At 49.7% G+C, this 21,967-nt stretch overlaps 1 protein-coding gene across 4 annotated transcripts in view; it reads right to left on the bottom strand.

Moving 5' to 3' along the window:
* Positions 1-21,967, bottom strand: part of ASAP2 (ArfGAP with SH3 domain, ankyrin repeat and PH domain 2) — a 165,854-nt gene that overhangs the window by 68,768 nt on the left and 75,119 nt on the right. For all 4 annotated transcript variants that reach the window (XM_044262110.1, XM_044262108.1, XM_044262109.1 and 1 more), the window contains exons 3-5: positions 17,814-17,959; positions 3,028-3,102; positions 1,286-1,335 (exon numbers count right to left, since the gene is read on the bottom strand). In XM_044262110.1, coding sequence (XP_044118045.1) covers positions 1,286-1,335; positions 3,028-3,102; positions 17,814-17,959 — 271 coding nt within the window. The remainder of the gene's footprint in view (positions 1-1,285; positions 1,336-3,027; positions 3,103-17,813; positions 17,960-21,967) is intronic.

The following is a 21,967-nucleotide window of genomic DNA, read 5'->3' on the forward strand; positions in this document are numbered from 1 at the left end:
CCAGAGGCAGGATGCTAAGGGCCAGGAGCTTCTCTGGCTTGAACAGACCTTCAGACACTCTAACCCTCTCTCTGTGCTCATCCGTGAGTACATGCCATGGGTGCAATCTGGAATCTGGGGAGCCAAACAAGTCTGAGTATGGAAATCTAGGCATGGAAATTCAGGATTTTCAGGAGGGGACAAATATGAAAGGTTTGGTACTCCTGGGCTTGACCTTTGTGATCCTTCATCCACAGCTTCATCAGCCCGATGCTGGACTTGATCCTGGCCCCTAGGATCATGACCTGAGCTGAAGGCAGACACTTAACCGACTGAGCCACCCAGGAGTTCCCCAGGGCTGGTTTTAAAAACAACACCTCCCACCCTACCCCCCACAAATCCCAAGTCCAATTAAATACTTAGAGCTACATCTGGAACAGCTTTCTTCTTAACACCTCTCTCTTTACCAGATGGCTTCATGTTGAAGCTTCTATTTCCACTCAGAAAACTCTACATTGTTACCCAACGCACAGTAATTACAAAGCAAACATGAGACATTTAAAAATATTTTCTGTCTCTCAAGTATTTACAGTAATTGAAACCACCATCCCCACAATCACCAGCCCAATCCCAGCGAGCCAAACCCTCCCCTGCTTGGAAGGAGGGACTGTGATCTGAAGTGTGCCGAGGACTGCCAGAAGCCAACCAGGAGCGGTCCCGTCTCCAGTGGACACCGTGCTGCACGTCCAAGAACCCACCGACACTTTCTTCCTGTTCTTGCGGCAGACCAAGCCATCAGATAAGCCTAACGCGGGGAGCTGCGACAATCTCTCTTTTCTCTCTTTCTACACCAAGGGACTGGTGTTTCAGGGAAAATCAGACACGAAGCCAAAAGCAGACGACTCTTGCAAATCACTAGGAACATGAAGTCCAAAAACGGTGTTGCCGCCATAAACAGTGACAAAGTAGGGAAAACTTTTTTTTTTTTAAAAAAGGAAAGAAATCTGTCGACAAAACCTGACCTTAATGTCCTTGAAGTAGCTTTTCTGAAAATTACATTCTGTAACCATTATGACATTGCAGAAAAGGGACCAGGAAAAACTCGCGGAAGAGGTCCGCAGCATTGCTGAATTCAGACGCCGAGTATGAAAGCATCTGGCCTTGTCATGAACCCCAGCAACATGGGTTTAAGTGGATTCTTCCCTAGGCAAAGGTTTATTTAGAAAATACCTTCAAGCAATTAAAGCTCAATTTAAAATTAAGAACTCCAATTATCTGCATTTAAAAAAAAAATGGAAACACTCACATTTTTGTTTCATAGTCCTTCCAAGCTTTATCAAAAGGCTTTTTCAGATCCTGTAAACAGAGAGGCATAAATTAAACAGAACTAATTTTGGCTTCTGGGCAAGACAACTTACTTATTCCTAGACTAGTCCTGAAAGGAGCATTAATTTCTGTAATAAATGATAAATACGATCCCATGAAAAATAAAGAACTTAGAGCTCAGGCTTTGAGTCCAGCGGCATGCCACACGCGCACGGAGGGAGCAGACAGCCCTGGTGCGCACGCGTGGCCCACTACAGTGCGTATGAACCCGTGGCCCATGGTGTGTGACCTACACCCTCCCCAGAGAAACACCTCATTGGCAAGAGTTTTAATACCTCCCTCCACACACAAAAAAGGGGGATTCTGACTTTTTCAATGAACAGGGGAATGTCCCCTGAGAGATGTACCCCTGATTTGGGCCCAACAACAATGATATGAAAGCCTTTCACTTTCTCCTGGGGTCTCCTGATTCTGCTCTTCGATCTGGAACTTGGGACCTCGTACACTCTGATAGAGCCTGGCTCAAAAGCACATACTGAGCCACTGGAAATTCTATCAAGTGGTTCCTACGTATGTGTGTGCCCTTTAACAGGGTTCTTTTGTAAGAAGAATCTCATTTTGGGGGGGGAGGTTTATTTTTTATTTTTTGACTCTTCACTGGCCTTACGACAAGGCCGAAGCTCGCGGCCCGGCAGCTGAGGCCTTCCAGGAACTAGTGTTCCCCAGCCCAGACTCATCTCCCACTCCTGCCCCAGACTCAGGGCTTCAAGCCAGACTAAAAGCCTCAGAAGCAGCGCCCCATCACGCTTCCCCCCCCACCTGCATGTGTGTCCCTCTGCTTTATGCGCCCTGCCCTCCTACCCCACTGGCTAACTCGACAGACGTGTTCTCCAGGACCCTGGCCCCGGACAATGAGGAATGTTCCTCAGTATCCTAACGGCTCGCCAGGCCCGGTGCCCTGCAAGACAGGCTCTGGGAGCGAAATACTGAGAGGTCCCTGCAGAGGTCGCGAGGACTGGCCAGCCTCAGCTTCCGGATGAGCCAGATATGACTGGGAATCCCGTGCAGATCCAACCGGAGAATCTGATCTAAGAACCGGGGCACAATACCCTGCCCTTCGGATCACACATCTGCCGGTGCTGGTGACAGGCCGGGGCGGATACTGCTTGGCGTCTGCTGCAGACCCCACTCGCGCCGCCCTCTCCTCACCGGTGCCTGCAACAGCTCAGCGTCGGTGCCGACTCTGGTGGAAGGCGCTCCCTGAACAAGGATGTCCTTTGGAGGACAGAAACATAAGGTGGGCTCGAGCCTCACTGGTGCAGAGTTTCCTGCTGGGAAACTACATCCTTGCGAGAACACTCTTCCGTCCAGCGGTCAACCAGTGACACGCCGGCCAGAAAACCTTTTCCTGCACAGGCTTCTCCACTCAGCTGAGAGAGGGTGAAAACCACTTAAGGGCCTCAAAGGAGCTTCTTTCCCGCCCCGTCCTCCTGCCCTTCCCACGTCTGCAGCACCAGCAGCAGGACCAGAAAGGCCACGGGCCACCAGCAGTCGAGCTGAAAGGTGGTGCGAACGTAGCAAAATGAGGGAAGCTGAGGCAGCAAGAGGCCATCCTGCCATCCAGTAGGAAGCGCATGTATGTCGTGCCAGGACAGGCCGGGATGACCGTGACTCTAACTCCCCCAAGGACTGTCCCCGGTAGGCTGGTCCTGGACGGCTTACCCCTTTCACTCCTTTCAGGTCCCCCTTCAGCAAACTGTCCAGAGGGAAGGAGATGATGTTGTTCATATTCTGAATCTAAAAAGCAAACAAACAAAATTCTTATTTGATGTCCTTTTAAATCTGAAGAAAGGACAGCAAGACGCTAGAGACCAACCTTCCCTGAAAACCTGGCCGGTGCGAGTGCCACAGCCTGGTTTATTCCTACACGCCACTCCTCGTGGTGGACTCACCCTGCAAATAAAAACACAACTCACAGAAAGTTTGTGTCGCTCAACTCTTCACAACAGTAACAGCCTTCTACTATTAACCTATGACGTTGACAAAAGAAATCATCATTATGATGAATAAAAATCATTTTGAAACCACCAATGGCAGAACCACTTTAAAGATACCGAATAGAATCACAAACACACACTTCCTCTCTCACTCACAGCTCCAAATCCTGGGCTATGTTTTACTGAAGTCTCAGGCCCACAGACCCCAATCTTCCCAGAACAGCCCCCCGCAGGGGAACTCAGAACAAAGAAGAGAACCAGGGGACCCCTGTCTCTTTGTGAATGTGTAGGAGTCAATGTTCAGAGAGAGGAAAAGAAACGAGTGTGTGTTGCACGTGTTGTGCATGTGAAGTCTGCGGTGTATATGGGATGTGTGTGTGTGTTGCAAGGAGAAAAATGAGAAAAGCAGGGAGGGAGGTCTTGAGGTACTCTGCTCTTCTCCCTGAAGCACAAAGGCAAGGGATGGAGGCTTAGCACGTTGTCACCACAGATTAAATTGACTAGAATCAAGCCTGACACACACTCGGAGCACACTCACAGCGAACAAGGCTGTCTCCGCTGGCTGCCAGTGCGGGAAGTGAAGACACCAAGCTTTGGCTGGGAACCATTAGGCACTGGCTCCCCACGTTCTGAGGCCCACGGAGTCCCTCCCCAGCCATCGCTGAGATCTACTTTCTCCTCTCCCCAGCTCAGCCCATCGCCCTAAGTCAACACAACTGCCAGCTGGTACTGCCAGGGCCTTGTGGCACGTGTGTCACTTGGGGATACACACACCTAGATTGTGGCCTATGAAAGAGGAGGGGCAAGTCAGGACTTCGGAACCATGGGCATTTATTCTTACCACCGAGCAGAGGAAAATTTTAATTTTAGTAGAATTACCTTGAATAGGAAAACCAACTCTGGGCCCAATTTTTCAGGCAACATGGGATCTGATTTTCATACGCTATTCAGCATATGAATCCTCAAAATGGGAGGAAGAAACTGACTTGAAAAATAGTACAAAGGTGTGTGACAATGCCTGCCCCAAACCACCAATCCTGCCAAATAAATGATAGATTCATGACTGTCGTTACAGAAATGCCTTTTTTGGGTAACAATGGTCCAAGGCTTCCACAGCTCAGTGTCTGTCACGCACCTGGCAGCCCTCCAAGGCACAACAGAATCAGCGGGGACTTGCGAGGATTAGCCGGAAGGGTTCGGTTTTTGCAACACTGAGAAGCAGAGCTAAGGTGAGGTCTCAGGGATGCCTGGAAGGTACAGTGACGAACGGAAGGCTGTGCCGGTGAATCACGTCTGACAGCAAACACACCTGGTTTCCGCCGTAAACCGTGGCAGGAGGAACCCCGAGCGCAGAGGCTGCCGCACGCCTGTCTCCTTCCACACCTGCCCCCGCCCGGATGCCTGCCGCAGCCCCACGCCCCAGCCTGCTGCCATCCCGCCAGCCCCGCTGCCTCTGGCAGGTCCCCCTGCCCGGCTCCTCTCTGCGCCCCAGCTGCTCTCCACCAACTCCCCACGTGCCATTCTCGCTGCCACATTCCTGGGTGGGTCTCTCAGCACCTCTTCTGGAGGAGGCTCCTGGCCACCAGCCCCTGCTCTCCGAGTGACCCCTCCCCTCCCCTGCAATGCTGTCGTATTCATCCCCGGTGGTGTCCCTGATAAGAGCTGAACCGACTCCTGCCCTTGGGACCCTCCACCGTCCAACCTCCTTCGCCACTTTTCATCTTCGTATCCAGCCAGGTGGAAGTCCTTGCTGTTCCCTGCTTGTGCTCAATCTGTTCCTCCCTGCCGCGGGTCCTCCTGCACCCCCCTGTCCAAAGCCTTCCCATCCATCCGGCTTTCTCCAGATGCCACCTTCTCCATTAACACCCCCCTTCCAGCTGCCAGCAGGAAGGGATCCCTCCCGCCAAATCCTCCAATACTTTCTTTTTAAAAAATTTCTTCAGGCACTTGACAGGTCCTATCCTGCTCCATCTCATGTCTCACACCGTTATCCTAACGGACAGCTCTGAGCGTACTCATTTTATATTCTCCATGGCTTGGCCCAGAGCAGGTGCTTGAGAAGCATGGAGGAAATCAATATACTGCAGTATTTTTTGGAGCATCTAATACATAAGAGACAGTTTCTTATGATTCACTAATACCTTTAGAGCAAACATCATAGAGCAAATGCACACGTGAATTCATTAATCTGTTCATCCCGTATTTACTGAGCATGTATTTTAAAGACAGCAACTAGCTGCCTACAAAGATAAAAACACAATGCTTGCCATCTCAGAGGAAGAATAAACATATATACCCACCAAGAATTAAAAAAAATTTTTTTTAATTTTATGTATTTATTTGATGAGAGAGAGAAGACGGGGTAACAGCAGAGGGAATAGGAGAGGCACACTCTCTGCTGAGCAGGGAGCCTGATGCAGGGCTCGAACCCAGTTGTGACCTGAGCTGAAGACAGATGCCTAACTGACTGAGTCACCCAGGTGCCCCTATACACACCAAGAATGAAACAAAGAAAGTCTAAGACATCACACATGCAGCGTCTTTAACTCTGTGCAGACACCAATGGCTCCTTCTGGAGAGAGACAATGAATCTGGCTCTGAGCGGCCAGGCAGGCTAACCTGGGCTTGGGACAGAGGGGTGTGTGCCAGGTACTGAGCCCCATGACGCTGCCCACTCATCCACGTGGTCACAAAGAGCCATGGCTAAGAGTCAGGCACAGATCAGTTTGGTCCTGAACACTGCCCAGAGAGGAGCCAACACTGCGCCATCTTGGACGAGGCAAGTGCAAGAAAGGGCAGCGAACACAGCCCCAAAGGGAGCATCAAAGCCACCAGCACAGCTCGGTTATACAGTAGGTTCAGGGGAGAAAAGAACAAGGTGCTTGCAGATTAAAAATCTTATTACTTGAAAGAAGTCTAGTGCGTTTGTTACAAGAGGCATGTTTAAGTATGAGTGTATGCATGAATAAGTGAGGAAAACAAGATTCTCTATAGCAGGGGAAAAAATGCAGAGTCTGGTTGATAAATGTATTTTAAGACCATCTTCTATTTAATTCAAGTAAGAACACAGGTACTGATGGACGGGAGTCAGGTCCGGGAGAGAGAAACTAAGCTTTGGCATCTAGAGTGAAACGGGAAAGTTGAGGAGTGGACACCAACAGCTACCCAACTGGCTGGCTCTGCTTTCACTCTCGATGCCGTGGATGCGGCCCACAGCCTACAGTGACCAGGAAACGACAGCCACCACAGCTGCCAAGGAGACGCACTCCCTAAGGAGTGACAGATGAAGCTGAAGAGGCACAGAGGGTTAGCAGACAAAGATGGATTAGACAGAACCTCAGTCCCAGGGACTCACTGGCTAATAGGAAAGATAAAGCCCAGAATTAAGTAAGCAGACGGCCCTGTGAGAACTCCAGAGAGCCATAGATAAACCACCACGGAATTTTGAAGAAAAGCAAATTACTTTTAGCCCGGACACCAGGGAAATCTTTGCTGATCGGGGGTTATGTGAGACACACCTTTGAAAGAGGGAGCATTTCGTCTTGCAAGATGGGGGGAAGCTATCCCCGGCAAAAGGAGCAGGACAGAGAAGTGGGCAGAGGCCCACAGCAGCCACGTGAGCAGAGAGACAGGGAAGGGCAGGGAAGACAATGCTGAGAAGGGACGTCCGGGTGCCAGATGGACCAAAGGGGGTTCTGGCCTTCGTTCCGGTGGCTTTTTCTTGCTGGAGTTATTCAAATGACCTAAAATAAGAAACCAGTACTTCTCTAGTCAGAAAATAATTAGCTTAATTATCACAGAAGAGACAGAAAGCAGATCAGTGGTGGCCTGGGGGTCGGGGCGGACTGTGAGAGGACTGGAGGGACCTTACTGGGAGCAGAAACCATCTCCAGACCGATGTACGGTCACAGTTATGCCACTTGGCAGAGTTACTAGAAATCACTGACTTATATACTTGAGATAAGTAAAATATACCTCAATAAAGCTTTTTTTTTTTTTTTAATATACCATTACAAATATAAACAGAATCCCAATCAATGGACTGACTCATTAATCCAGCTTCGGCCTCCTGGACACGGCCCTCTGCACTTCTAAGGCTCTATGTTTTGACTCAGGGTGAGCGTCCCAGGAAATGATGTCTCTGCCAGGGCTGGAGAACACACACCCAGGAGCCCAGGTGCTCTGTCTTGGCAAGAGTGCCCCGCGGCACAAAGGTCGGGCTCTGACTCTTTCTCCATGTGTTGGGGCAGTCCCCTATGCCTTGGGGCCACAGCTGAACGAACCATCTTCTGTTCTGGCCCACGGGGTGAAAACCACAGCCCAGACCAGTACACATCCTTGTGCTCAGGAGCCCTGGCCTCAATTCATGAGTAATGAAATTTTTATGACCTATGGGAAGAATTAAACCATCCCTGGGTAATCCAACCAGAATATTTCCTTAGTGCCAGCAAGCACTGGGCTTTCTTGTGCTCTGACTTACTTTTTAACACATGTATTATGTAAAATGGCTTTCTGAAACACCTAGCATGATCTGATTATAGACTATTAAGCTCAGTCACTGCTATTGACTAGGGATCTAATACCAACAGCAAATAGGGAGTCTTTTCTTCTTTTTAAGATTTTATTTATTTATTTGACAGAGAGAGACACAGCAAGAGGGGGAACACAAGCAGAGAGAGAGGGAGAAGCAGGCTTCATGCTGAGCAGAGAGTCTGATGCAGGACTTGATCCCAGGACCCTGGGCTCTTGACTTGAGCCAAAGGCAGGCGCTTAACGACTGAGCCACCCAGGCCCCCCTACCTTTTTTTTTTTTTTAAGATTTTATTTATTTGAGAGAGAGCAAGCATGAGAGGGGAAATGGTCAGAGGGAGAAGTAGACTCCCCATGGAGCTGGGAGCCCGATACGGGACTCGATTCTGGTACTCTGGGATCATGACCTGAGCCAAAGGCTGTGGCTTAACCCACTGAGCCACCCAGGCGCCCTGATTAAAGTTTTTACTTAAGTAATCTCTACAGCCAACATGGGACTCAAACTCATGACCCCGGCTGGGATCAAGAGTCATACGTTCTCCGAGTAGGCAGGTGCCCTGCATATAGGCAATCCTGAAAGTAACAATCCTCTCTTCTCTCTTCCTGTCTTCACTTTTCCTGGGTTCACTTGGAAAAGTCTGACAAGATGAGTCAGTAAGTAGTCAAAGGTTTGTGATCTCACAAGGAGAAATAAAATGATTCAGTCGGTGGGGCAGACAAGGCTAGTGAGCGGAGAGCAAGAAAAACCTCAGTACGCGATTGCCACCGACTGGGGAACAGACACCGACAAGGAGATGGGGGGGGGCACATAGCCATCCAAAAGCTACCCTTCTGTGCTGTTCTTCCTATTTTTTTGTGGTGGTGGTGGTGGGGGAGTGTCTTAAAATTCCTTGTCCCTGCTTTGTCACTTCCATACTCTATAAAATCTTTCCACTTTCCCTCCTATGCTTCCTGAGCTCCCAGGGGCACCGCCTCACCTGCTCCTTTAGCTCTGGTCACAGGTGACCACCTGCTGCTGACCTGGCCAAGGCTCCATCTTGGTCCCACTGTACACCCTGCCTGGGAACCTCAGTGCTGCCACCTCCTTGACTTAGGCAATGAGGAAACTGGCTCTGCCAAGTGAGAATCCCAGACAGGATTCTCTTATCAGAGCTATTTTTAAGAAGCAGCACAAGAGAGAATCATAACAGAAAACGTCACTGAACAGACTTCCTACCTCCAGGCCTATGAATCTAGAAAAGAACAGGTCTTCCCAGGGCTCCCCTCCAAAATCCTTAACAGGGCCCAATTCTCTTTGGGGATAATCAGCTTGTCCTTAAGAGGCCAATGTATCCCTATATAAACCACAGCTGAAGAATCTCACTGAGACCTACCTGTGTCACGGAAGTTTATTTTAATCTGCCTCATTCCTGAGAAACCTCAGAGGCAGATGACACTTTGAGATCCATGGCAGAGGGAATTCCTAACATGAAGGCACGGAGGCAGCAGTGTGCCTGGTGGATTCAAAGAAGTTTTCTATGTGCTTTCCAAAGACCGCTTATTTGAAAGAATGGGCATGCAGGCTAAAAGGTTTTTGTAGAAGCAGATGGTATTGGGTACAATGGTCTAAATCCCTAAATGGCCCTGGGCGGTTTGCTGTCATTTAGCCCTTACAACTATTCTGAGAAGTAGGTGCAGTTATCCCCGTTTTACAGATGGGCAAAGCTAGACAGGGCTAAGGTGCCCACCTGGTCCCCAAATCCCAATGAGAAGAAGCAGAGTTGAGCAGGGTCCTGGGATTAAGCCCCACATCAGGCTCTCTGCTTGGCAGGGAGCCTGCTTCCCTTCCTCTCTCTCTGCCTGCCTCTCTGCCTACTTGTGATCTCTGTCTGTCAAATAAATAAATAAAATCTTAAAAGAAAAAAAAAAGGCGGGGGAACCCACGCTGATCTTGAGTTAAGTTTAACACAAACTGAAAGATCAAAACCAGCCAGCTGCCAAAAACACACCCCGGCGACTTTCACACCAGACACACGGCGGGCTACAGCTTAGCGGTCAGTTTCTGCCTTCCACGCTGCGTCTCCGCCAGTCACGCTGTTTTGATCTTTCATGTTCTAAGTGGAGAGAAAACAGTGACCCCCCCACCCCTCTCCTTCATTAGGGGCGGGAGCTTCACCTCCAGCTCCGCGCAGCTGCGCTGAACCCCGCGGACAGCCGACTCCGAGGCCCCCGAGAGCACCGGAACCACCCAGGATCCCACAGCGTCTCCTGACATGAAAACTACGCCATCAACCAGGGTGTTTCAAACTTCTTGCCTCCTAAAATCCAAGGATGGGAGATACTTGTGAGCCCCAGCGAGGCCTGAGCATTACCGTCCCCATCTCCCTGGGGGTCAGTCTCGGAGGCACCTCACCGGCTGTCCTCTACAGTGGCCGGCTCCTGACCGGTGACGTCAGCGTCATGGGGAAACTCAGCAGAGGTGCACATGGTTAGGAACTCTGAGAACAGGCCCAATAAAGTGTTCTAACCACCCTCCCGGTGCTGCCGCTGCACCAAAGTTTGAGAACCACCCTTCAGTAGGTGCAGTGTGGGGCCGTGATTTTTATTCTAACAAGTTCCAGGTGATGCCCGTGCTGCTGGTCGGGAACCGCACTTTGAGAACTACTGCTCTAGATCAATGCTTCTCATCCTCTGGGATCTAACGAAAATGAAGATTCTGGTGCAGGAGGCCTGGAGAAGGGCCTGAGAGTCTGCATCTCTAAGAAGCCCCAGGTGATTCCACTGGAATCCAGGCTAGGGACTCTGGGGGCAGGGATGAGACAATGTCTAAATACTCTTCGAGTAGAATCTGAGACATGCAGGTACTGATGCGGTTTGCCAAGTTTTCGATTTCAAGGAATGACTGATTAATAGCTGAAAATTCTCAGACAGAAGGGAAGGTACACGGAGAAGCTAGGACCTTGAATTTATCTACACAGACTGGCGGATGACTCCTCACAGAGGGGCGGGGGCCAGACTCCGGGCCGAGCCCCTCACCAATGGGAGGAGACACTCGCAGCGGGGGTCGACAGCTCGCAGACCCCCTTCTGGACCACCACCTCGTCCAGCCACCAGCTCCGGTCCTTCCTCACTGTCTTCTCTCCTTACCAACCTCCTCTGGAACAGCAAACACCTGCCGTCTCCTCCTCCCCCGATGGCTTCTCCTCGAGCTACTGCAACTTGTCCCGGCTTTTACCCAGGCAGAACGGTCCCTGTGGCCTCCCGATCACTGAGGCCGCTCATCCGGCCTCCTCCTGCTCTGCGGCGGCCAGGACAGCTGACCCTCGCCTTCATGCACGTCTCCTAATCCCATCTGTCCACACATTCTCGCTTAGATTTCACAAAGTCCCCTATGTCATGGCCATTGTCCCTTTAGCAGCCACCAGTTGAGAAAACACAGGATGGTGAGAGAGAACAGAGACAAACCCTGTCTGGAGCTCACTAACGCTTCAACTGATTCGTCCCTAATAGTGCATCCTCCACGCATCTGACAAGTCATTAGAGATTCATGCAAGGCACGTGTTCATGAACTTGCCACCATGTCCACGTGCAGATGGGCCTGAGGACCTCGGGATGCCCACAGGACTCCCTGGCCCCACCTCCAGCCCACGGACCAAGGACCCAAGGCGGGGGCCGCGTCCTCGGACTCTGTGGCGTTCGCACCGTGGCCATCAGAGCACACAGTGCTTCTAATAAAAGCGTTTGTGTGTCCCTGGCCAGAGGGCAGTGCTCACCACCTGGACAGCGCCAGAGCGGGCCCAGTACCCAGCGCACGACTGGTCAACCCCTCTGGAGGCCTTGTTCCCACCCCCAGCTTTTCCCACGTTCTCTCGCTTCTACAGGTCCGTGTACCAGGAGGATTACAGGAAGGGAGCAATGTCTTCCAAAAGAAAAAGAATGGAAGAAACAGTATCAAAATACACTTAGACGTATTAGGTGTCTGTGCTACAACCAAGACACAGAGGCTCTCACATTAGCTTTACTGCTTTTGTTGTTCTGGTTAAACTAAGGACATGCTTTTATTTTTGGTCGGGGACTTGGGAGCGTAGGAAGCAGCTTACAGGGCTGAAGACTTGCAAGTTTAAGACAAAGAATCTCCAGCTGCACATGAGGCCTGTTAAGAAGTCAGTGCGAAGGTTTCTGGGCATCCGGAGTAACCGGCAGCTGGCCTGTCCACAGACTCCATCCGCCCAGCTCTCCAGCCCTCGGCACTCAGAGCTTGGAGATCTTTACTCTGCATACAAGAGCCTGCAAGCCAAGCCAGCCTGTGCTCCAGCTCCCAGCGCTGTGGAACGAGAAATAGTGGAGGCAGACGCCGGCAGCGGTAAAACCCAGCAATCAGCAGGCACAAGAGTATCAGAATACTAAAATGTCCGAAATGGAAAGTGAGTAGTCTGGCACCAGTCTAGGGGCAGAGACGGGCCATAGACCATGTGCGAGATGCCAGGGGTTCTCTACATTTCGGCACAGTTCAGTAATTTACGCCCAAAACAAGTCTTCCTCCCAAAAGGAAGAGATCATGATCAGTGCCCCTGTTATTAATAAGAAGGTAAGACATTTTAATATAAGACATTTTCAATAAATGAAGTTAAAAAAGAAGTACGGGGCACCTGGGTGGCCCAGTGGGTTAAGCATCTGCCTCCAGCTCAAGTCACGATCCTGGGGTGCTGGGATCGAGCCCCACATCAGGCTCCTTGCTCAGTGGGGAGCCTGCTTCCCCCTTTCCCTTCCCTCCCTCCCCCTGCTTGAGCTCTCACACATGTGCACATGCTCTCTCTCAAATGAATAAATAAAAAAATCTTTAAAAAAGAAAGAAAGAGAGGAGACATATGCGCAAGTCCGGAGGGTGAAGACACCTAGCAGAAAGCTCTCTGTCCTCGAAGCGATGCGACACGCTCTGTTAGTCTGGAGACTGAGCTCAGTCGGACCACACCGGAGGGCATGGCAGGAGAACCCGGCTGATATCCACATGGCAGGCTGGGACGCCTCTGCCAGGCTCTGTCCACTCACAAGGACAAGGTCGCAGGCGGCCCCACACCCCAACAGAACCTCACTAGCGCTTTGCTCTGCTCCTAGAATATCTTGTAACACTGATTAGCTGCCTAAAATGAATTCTTAACTTGGGTATATGTTGGTGGAATTTTCAAATTCCTTCTTTCTTTTTTTAAGATGTTATTTATTTATTTATTTATTCGTCAGAGAGAGAGAGAGAGACCACACAAGCAGGCAGGGGGGCAGGCAGAGGTAAAGAGAGAAGCAGGCTCCCCACTGAGCAAGGAGCCCGATGCAGGACTCGATCCCAGGACTCTGCAATCATGACATGAGCTGAAGGCAGCAGCTTAACCCACTGAGCCACCCAGGCGCCCCTCAAGTTCTTCTTTCATTGTGAGTGAAGTAGATTTCCTCAGTCCCAAGGCTGCCCCTAGATCTCACATCGGGACTCCGTCCTTCCCTGAGCATCTGCTGATCCTGTTTCCCCCCAGGGCAGCTCTGCGGACAGGGAGCACATACATATCACCCCCAAGTCTCTGAAACCAAGACAGGGGCTGCATATCTGGGAATGACCTTTCTGCAATCTGTCCCCTAATGCAGCCACTCGTTAGAAAGCTACCTCCCAGCACAGAAGTGGTCCCCGGAAAATCCTTCCAGGATTCTCACATCCATCTGGTAAGAGGAAAAGAACCTAAGAAACTGGGCTGACTTCATAACCAGTTTCATTTCACACGTTACATTTCTGGAGCTGCCTTATTTTTCCCCTTATCCTGCATAACTGCAGAGAAAATTCATAGGCTCTGTGAAGGTGAGAATCTCACCCATTAGTAACAAAATCTCACTCTATATTAAGTTGGCCTTTCTCTGGAGACGCTCCAACTGCTTTATAAACATCCTCTCTCGCCACAAAGCAGGTAGGTGGTAATTTTCCTTTCTGGACAAGGGGAGAATGGACCATCTTAGCCACCCAGGATGGAAATGTTTTTAAATGCCTGAGAGAAAGTAAAAGCAAGGCTTTAAAAATAAGAGATAGGACAGATGTGACCAAAAATAGGAGTAAGAATGGTGTACAAACTACCAAAAAAGGAGAATTCTCCTGTAATCAGCTCACTCTCAGCAACAGCTTCTTAGAAGCGGCCCCTTGGTGCTCTAGTGGCTGGATGGCTTCGCCACGGGTCCTGGCCCAGAAAATCAGGCCTGGTGAATTTAATTTTGGCACAAGTAAGAGATTTTCTCCCTCTCTCTGACCTTTGCCAGAGACAGGATCAACAATGCTAACTCCATAAAGTACAAGCTGAAAGCAAAGGGAGGCACCCAGACTCAAAGCCACTACCACCAGGACTTGGGTTCCGGTCTCCTGACAACACGAGGGTGTCACCCGCGAGCTGGGCTCTAGCTGACAGAGAACCCCCCCACCCACTGCTTTCCTCTCGATGCTGGCTCTGAGTGGGCCTGGTGTTCCCACCACGGAGGAAACGGAGGCCCCACTGCAGAGGCCACTGCAGCTCCGCCCAGCCCACGTTTCCCTTGATGCTTTCCCTGCACCGCCGTCCTTCCTGTTCCGTCTTTTTCCCTCCAGAAGAGTCGACAAGAAACTTTAACTTCTTTAAAAGCTGCCATGGACACAGCATGGATTTGGCGATCTCAATTCTGTTGCTCGCTGGCTACAGACCAGGGAAGTCATTTTTTGAGTCTGTGCCCCTGTTAGATGAAGGTAGCAGGAGCTGTCCTGCACAGGGGTCAGGAGGACCATGCGAGTGTCCCCTTCACACCTAGCCCATGGCCTGCCACCCCATGGGTGCTCAGCAGCGATGGCCACTGCCGGCTTCCTCACGGCGGAAAAGTGGGCAGCCGGGCCTTGCCGCTGTTCCTGATTCCCGCAATGCTCAACATGGCAAAGCCGCCGTGGCAAGGTCCCAACCTACCTGGTCTTCAGTTCTGCAGAAAACCTAGAACAGAAGGGGCAGTTTTGTTAACTATACAGCAGCTCATGTTGGCAAGGAAGCGCACGCTGGCTTCCTGGGGATTCCACCGTGGGGAAGGCTAAGGTGGGCCCTTCTCCACCGTCCCCAGTGCCTTCTCAGTTATCTCGTCTCCAGAGCGGGAGAACCGGGCTCCCTCCAGGGAGCTGTTGTAAAGATTAAGTAAACGAAGCATGTCAGGCAATCGGCTGGAGTCTCTACACAGAACCGGGTGTGACACGACCCCCTCCATTCTGCACTGAGAAAAGCCAGGTCTGGACAGCAGCTGAATGGAGAGGAAAGAGTAGCGACTTTCAGCGGGGTGGGGTTGGGGGTGAGGGGGTCGGGGAGGCCCCTGCCTGAGGCCCTGCTCATCCTCCGGGGATCCCTCCCGCCGCCTCCCTTCTGGCTCAATCCTGTTTCCTGACTCACACATCTTCCTCTTTCTTGGCTTTCCTTTTCATTTTGCTAAAGCACATCCTGAAGGAGTTTCAGAGAAATGACGCACAGGAGCTGAATGTTTTGAGCATTGCCTGACTGAAAATATCTCTGGTTCTACTCACATGCGCGGCTGCCTGTGGCTCCAGGTTGGAATCCTGCTCCCTAGGAGGTTAGTGGACTTGCTCCACGTCTTCAAGTTCCCAGTGCTACTGCGGAGACGTCCGAAACCACTGATTCCTAATCCACCATGTGCCTTCTGGAAGTGTGAAGACTGTTCGCAATTTCATGCAGATGCCTAGAGGCCTCCTCCCTCCCTGTTCTGGGCTCTGACCAGCCTTCAATCTGGAGACACGAGCGGTTGGAGTTCAGGGACCATCTCGTCCTCGTGACACTCTCCTGTCTTCCATTCATTCTGAGGCGCCTGTCCACTGACTGACGGGCCTGAAGGATTCATCATCATGTCTGTGATCTGTTTTCTACTTTTCTATTGTTTCGCTTTGTTTTTTGAAACATTTTCTGACAGACTCCTATTCCAGCCATGTCACCGGATTTTTTCTTTTATGTTTTCTTACATTAATCATTTCTCCCCTTTCTTTAACCATAGCTGCATCCTACTCCTGCCTTCTGATATAAAGTCTATTCCAATCTCTCGAAAGAATTTTTTAAAAGATTTTATTTATTTACTTATTTGACAGAGAGATCACAAGTAGGCAGAGAGGCAGGCAGAGAGAGGGGGGGAACAACAACAAAAAGCAAGCTGAGCAGAGAGCCCGACGTGGGGCTCGATCCCAGGACCCTGAGATGGTGACCTGAGCCGAAGGCAGAGGCTTAATCCACTGAGCCACCCAGGCGCCCCATCACTCAGAAGAATTAAATGTAGTTTATTTTCTTTCCTTTTTTTTTTTTTTAAGATTTTATTTATTTATTTGAGAGAGAGAGAGAATGACAGAGAAAGAGCATGAGAGCAGAGCGGTCAGAGGGAGAAGCAGACTCCCGCTGAGCAGGGAGCCCGATGTGGGACTCAAACTCGGGACTCCAGATCATGACCTGAGCCAAAGGCAGTTGCTCAACCAACTGAGCCACCCACATGCCCCTAAATACAGTTTCTTTAAAGCTTCTTCTTGCTGTCTGCATTACTCCTGTTTCCTCTCAGTCCTCTCCTCTGCCTGTTCTGGTCTCTTTCACTCTGGAGGCTGTTCACTCATACTTTGGAGTGAGGTGCCCAGAGTCACGGAGGGGCTGACCCAAGAAGGGGCTGGGGGGGTGGGCTGTGGGCTGACAGTGTCCCAAGAGGCCCCCACAGGTCTTCCCTGGGGCCATTCAGTTTCTCCAGTTGAAAAAAAAAAAAAAAAAAAAAAGCTCCAATCTGACTCCGTGGTGAGAGCCTAATAAGCATGTCTGCCAGGGTCCAGGGAGCAGGGCTAACGGGGGACCAGGGATCCCCAGTCAGGATGCTTGCCACCAGCTTGTTGGAAGCAGGAAGAAATGGGTGATGAATTCGACAAAAGTCCCCAAGAGATTGTAAATGAGCCCGAGTAAAAAACTTAAGAACAGTAACAGCTTTTTAATTTTACCATTTCCAACTGAAATCTCTTACAAGTGAAGATGGGGAGAGAGACGCAGAGCCTTAAGGATGTGGTTCTTGTCTTTCCGCGTTCTAACTCATACACAATGTTCCCTTCTTTCTGCCCCGCCACGGCCAGACGCACGAACCCGCCATCATCACCATTTCAAGAATGATAAGCTACTTTTTCACTTGTTATTTGCTTGCTGACAGGAGAAATGAGAATGGCACTGCTGTTTGCGACCTTGACCTGCTCCGGTCACCCATGACCTTTTGAAGCTGGGGGAGAAAAACAGGAAAGGGAGGCTGAGGCCATCCCAGTGTGTATTCCCCTTGTGGAAGAAGCCAGGCAGCGGGGTCACAAACACCCTCTCAGGCTGCCCACTTGTTCAGAATTCTGTTCCCACAGCGAGGAAGGCACAGAGCTGCCAAGCACAAGAAAGAACCCCATTCACCCACGTTACCCAGCACCTACCACAGGCAAGAGTCCCGACTCCACGTTCCCACTTGCTTAAAAAGTGACTTTTTTTTGGGAGCATAAAAGGTCTTTAAATATTCATGGCAATTTCTGTGCTTTGATTATAGGTTACCTTGCTGTGTAAGACAGGCCTGGAACATATTTATTAAATATTCTAAGTTTAAATGCCCACCATAATTACCAGAAACAGATGATTCTATGTAGTTTATAAGCTTAAAAACTGAAGTCAGGGGCCCTTAAGAAGATGAACGTATTTATCCATTTTGTCCCACAGCTGTGTATATTTAAAATGCGCACTTGAATTAAAAAAGCCATGTTACCGTAAGAATTACAATTCTAAAATTTATTCCAAAGTGACCAAATGGGTATAGGAAATATAATTCCTTTAGGCACCGCATGAGCTTTGAATGTATTCCCAGATGAGCAGACACACCTCGGCTACCCTCCACGGGCTACCTTTCCGACTAAAGGAACTGCACGCGCTCCACCCGCGGCCCGACAAGCTTCCCGTGTGTGATGACACTTACCAGGTTTTTGAAAAGTGCTGTCAACTCCTTTGTAAACACCGAGAACTTCAGGAATGCACTTCCTAAATCCGGGTCATCTCGGCACACGCAGTTGCCCCCAAACTTCTCCAGAGCCTGGGTGTACTGCTCCTCGTTTTCCACGTGAGCTACAACAGCAGTGGGAGACGCCCCGTTAGTACAGCAACCTCTCCATCCTCGTGCTTAACAGCTTCTTCCTAAGTTGTGAATAAAACTGAACACATTAGCAGGATACGAATCTGAAAAGTGTCGAGCTGCACGGGAACAGAAATCACTTCGCTGTCCTGACAACGGTCCCGTTGCACTGGCAACGGATCCCAAGGAAGGAGGGCGATGACAACCAAGATGGAAAGAGCCTCCTTGCACAAGCCCCCCAGCCTCCAGCGTGTCGGATGAGGCTCCAAGGGTACCCCAAGGCCTCCCACATCTCCTAGGACCCCTCTGTGGTGTACAAGATGGCAGGAAGCACCAGCCCAGCCAGCAGACTCGGTCCTCTCCTACAAACTCAGGAAGAGATGCCCACTCCTCTCAAGCGTGAGCCCTGAATCAGAGCCACCTGCCACGGCTCTCCTTTCCACACAGCAGGAGCTGTGGACCTTGGAGCACGGGCTGGGGCCAAAAAGGTCAACTGAGTGTCTCTGTGTTCTGCTCTGACACATCCTCTGTTCAGGTGCCCTGCCTTCCCTGACTGCTATACATCCCACAGATGTCTCCTTCCTCCAGGAAGCCTTCCATGACTCTGCCCTGTGCCCCGTCCTTGGTCTCAGCATGGACACTGAAATTGGGAACGTATGTCTCGACATTAGACATGTTTAGAAGACAGGGACTAAATTTTACTTATCTTTGTGCCTGAAATACAAGACAACAAACTGCTGCCCGAATAACAACAACAAAAAGCAAACCCCTGTAATCTATCTGACGGCATTTTACTATCATTAGGCCTTAACGCATGGAAACCTGGATTCTGGGTCTCCAGCTCAGTGGTTCCCAATCCCTTTTGGACACCAAAATGATAACAAGGATCTTATCAGACTGTAGAAGCCGCCACCCGGCTTCAGATCTTTGATTCAGAAATGGAGGCAGGTGGAGGGGCACAGGTTTCTAGTAAGTTAATGTGGTTGACTATAATCCTCTTACTTCTAGGTCATTTCTAAGTGAATCAGCCAGTCTGTGATAAAACAACTGTTGATTGCATTAAGCACCTGATTTCTTTTGTTTTTTATTTTTTTTAGATTTTATTTACTTATTTGTCAGAGAGAGGGAAACAGAGAGAACACAAGCAAGAGGAGTAGCAGCAGGCAGAGGGAGAATCAGGCTCCCTGCTGAGCAAAGAGCCTAATGTGGAACTCGATCCCAGGACCCCAGGATCATGACCTGAGCTGAAGGCAGATGCTTAAACGACATCTGAGTCCCAGGCACCTGATTTCTATGTTTTCCTCATTTCAACGAGAAATGTAACACGACTACTTTGTAAGCACAACGGGGCAGACAGACATGTAGCATAAACTTGTATGTGAATGCCATCAGATTCTTCCTCAGGTAAATTAAACCACTGTCAGCCAATGCCAGTTCCTGGGCCTGGTGACCAGGGAAACACGAGGAACATTTATTTGTGACGGGGAGCCCTTGACCCCAAGCCACATTCCTGTGATCCATGAACAGCGTGCCTGTCCATCGTACCAGGGAGGAGCTATGCCCTCACCTCCAGTACTGGCCTCTGGGGATTCCAACGTTGGCCTCACAAATATAAGAGAAAATTAATTTCACTGTTTGAGCCCTTTTCCTTGTTTTTTTCTTTGCCATTTCAGAAAAGGACCTGAGAGTTCTAGATAAATTAAATGCATTTCTGAGACTACACTCAGCAAACCAGACAGAAAAACACACACAGGGGCCCTGAAGAATGTGTGTCAGAGCAAGAAGAGCTCCCAGAAGATCTGGGTTCTAGGCCCATGCCTTCCGGGGAGCATGGGACTCTGGTGAGTAAAGGGCCAAGTGTCTCAGCCACGTGAAGGCTGGAGATGTGCTGTGAGACACTCACAAGGTTAGGGTAAGAAGTAAACAATAGCGCCGGGGCACGAGCTCAGCCACGCTCAGCAAAGATCCAACAGCTCACACGGTAAACAGGAGCACCATGTCGTTTCTACGGAGTATGGACAATGTATGCTTTTTCTACACCTCACAACAACTTTGTAACAAGACCACGCATTCTTCCTCATCATGGGGAACATAAGTCGGGCGCTCAAAGAGGTTAAATATTTGTCCTGGGAAACAGGGCCAGCAAGCGGCCAAGCCAGGCTTCAAATCCAAGTGCATTTCACCCCAAAGCTCTGTACTAGTGTTCAGTTCAACAAGAAAAACAGCTTCCCTAGCCCAAACAGGGGCCCACGTTTTAGATTTTTTTAATTCTATTTCAGAGATGGTCAGTTACATCGTCTAGTTCACTTCAGTTAGAAAATTCTAGCACATGTGGTTTAACAGCAAAGGAAATCTCCTTCCAAACCACATGCTCTTCTATAACTGTTTCAGGGTTGGTGGTCAAGACATGGGCAATTCCAGTGTGGCTTTGGAAGGGAATGACAGCCACAGCAGACATCTGGGGCTGAGGTCTCCACTGGGTTAGAGAAACAGGACACAAAGGCCAAAGTCGCCTTGGGTGCCCCCCAAATCGTGCCTGTGCCGCTCTACGCGAATACCCAAAAGGCAGGGGGTGGGGGGAATTCCCTTCATTAATGCCGATTAGGTGGCCTTTAAGCCTTTGTTCAACTTAACTTGATAACAGTGTGAGGTCTTAATATTATCATCCCTATTATCTTCTGAATAAATCCAGTAGAATTCAGAGGGCTTAGAGACTTGCCCGAGATCACACAGTTGGTAAGAGGTGGGCAGGAATCCCCACTCTTTTCACCTTGCGGGCTGCCTCCCTACCCGTGGTCACCGATGGGGAGGAGGAACCTATCTTTTCTCCTCACTGGCAGTTAGCCAACAGCACACAGAGGAGGAATAGCAAGACCTCACATTACGGCACCAAGTGCCAACGAACCTCCTATCACCCCTCCTTCTGGGCTTCTCAACTGACTGGGTATAGGGTGTTTTTAAAAATTCTTTCCCTTACAGGGCGCCTGGGTGGCTCAGTGGGTTAAGCCTCTGCCTTGGGCTCAGGTCATGATCCCAGGGTCCTGGGATCCAGCCCCACATCGGGCTCTCTGCTCAGCAGGGAGCCCGCTTCCCCCTCTCTCTCTGCCTGCCTCTCTGCCTACTTGTGATCTCTCTCTGAGTCAAATAAAATAAATAAAAATCTTTTAAAAAAAATTCTTTCCCTTATAAATCTTTGAAACAATGTGTTGATTCCCACACTCCAATCATGATCCGTGAAGTTGTGAGCTCACTGTGAGCTCATAATTTCCTGTATTTATATTTAAAGTGTTCTGGTCCACTGTAATCTACTTTTTGGTGCTCAAATTGTCCCAGCTTTGGTCAGTGGAAGCTTCTTCATGCTGATCTACTTGGGGTTATTTTAACACAAATTTCTCTTCTTGCAAACAGATTTGTAACTTCTTGATAAAATATGATAGTGCCGTATGTCTCCGTGTCTTCCTGAAACACCCAACAGGGTCCCCACCGTAGGAAGAATAAACCCTCCACAGATATGTACTCACTGACTGAGCTACTGCTCCAGATCTCCCGAAGTTTGAGATTTTTCTACTAGAGAACAGAAAGTTGTTGAGTGCCTTTATCTTTCTTTTGCCAGAAACAAACTTAAAATAGGAACCTGAAATAAATAGCTTGGGAATAAAGTTTCTGGAAAGAGCCCAAACTGGTCTATCAGCTTTTATTTACAAAATTGTTGAAAGCTATTTCTCTAAAAAGAGCTCACTCTCCTGCTTCCCCCGTTGCTCAAATAGATCTTAAACTTTGGTTCTTATTAATGATCCAGATCCAAACGTCTTTGATGTGGGAGGGACTTAGGGACATGAGAATCCAAGTCCCTGAGACCACAGCAGGACAAGAAAGACCCCGTTTCTTCTCCATTCTAACCCCACAGCCCTTCCATTTCCCACACCTCACAGCCCCAAAGTCCCACTTCCCACCAATCCAATCAAAGGGATGAAATGAGAGATTTGCACTGAAAAATCTCT

This window comes from Neovison vison, chromosome 8, assembly GCF_020171115.1.
Source record: "Neovison vison isolate M4711 chromosome 8, ASM_NN_V1, whole genome shotgun sequence".
Lineage (NCBI taxonomy): Eukaryota > Metazoa > Chordata > Mammalia > Carnivora > Mustelidae > Neogale > Neogale vison.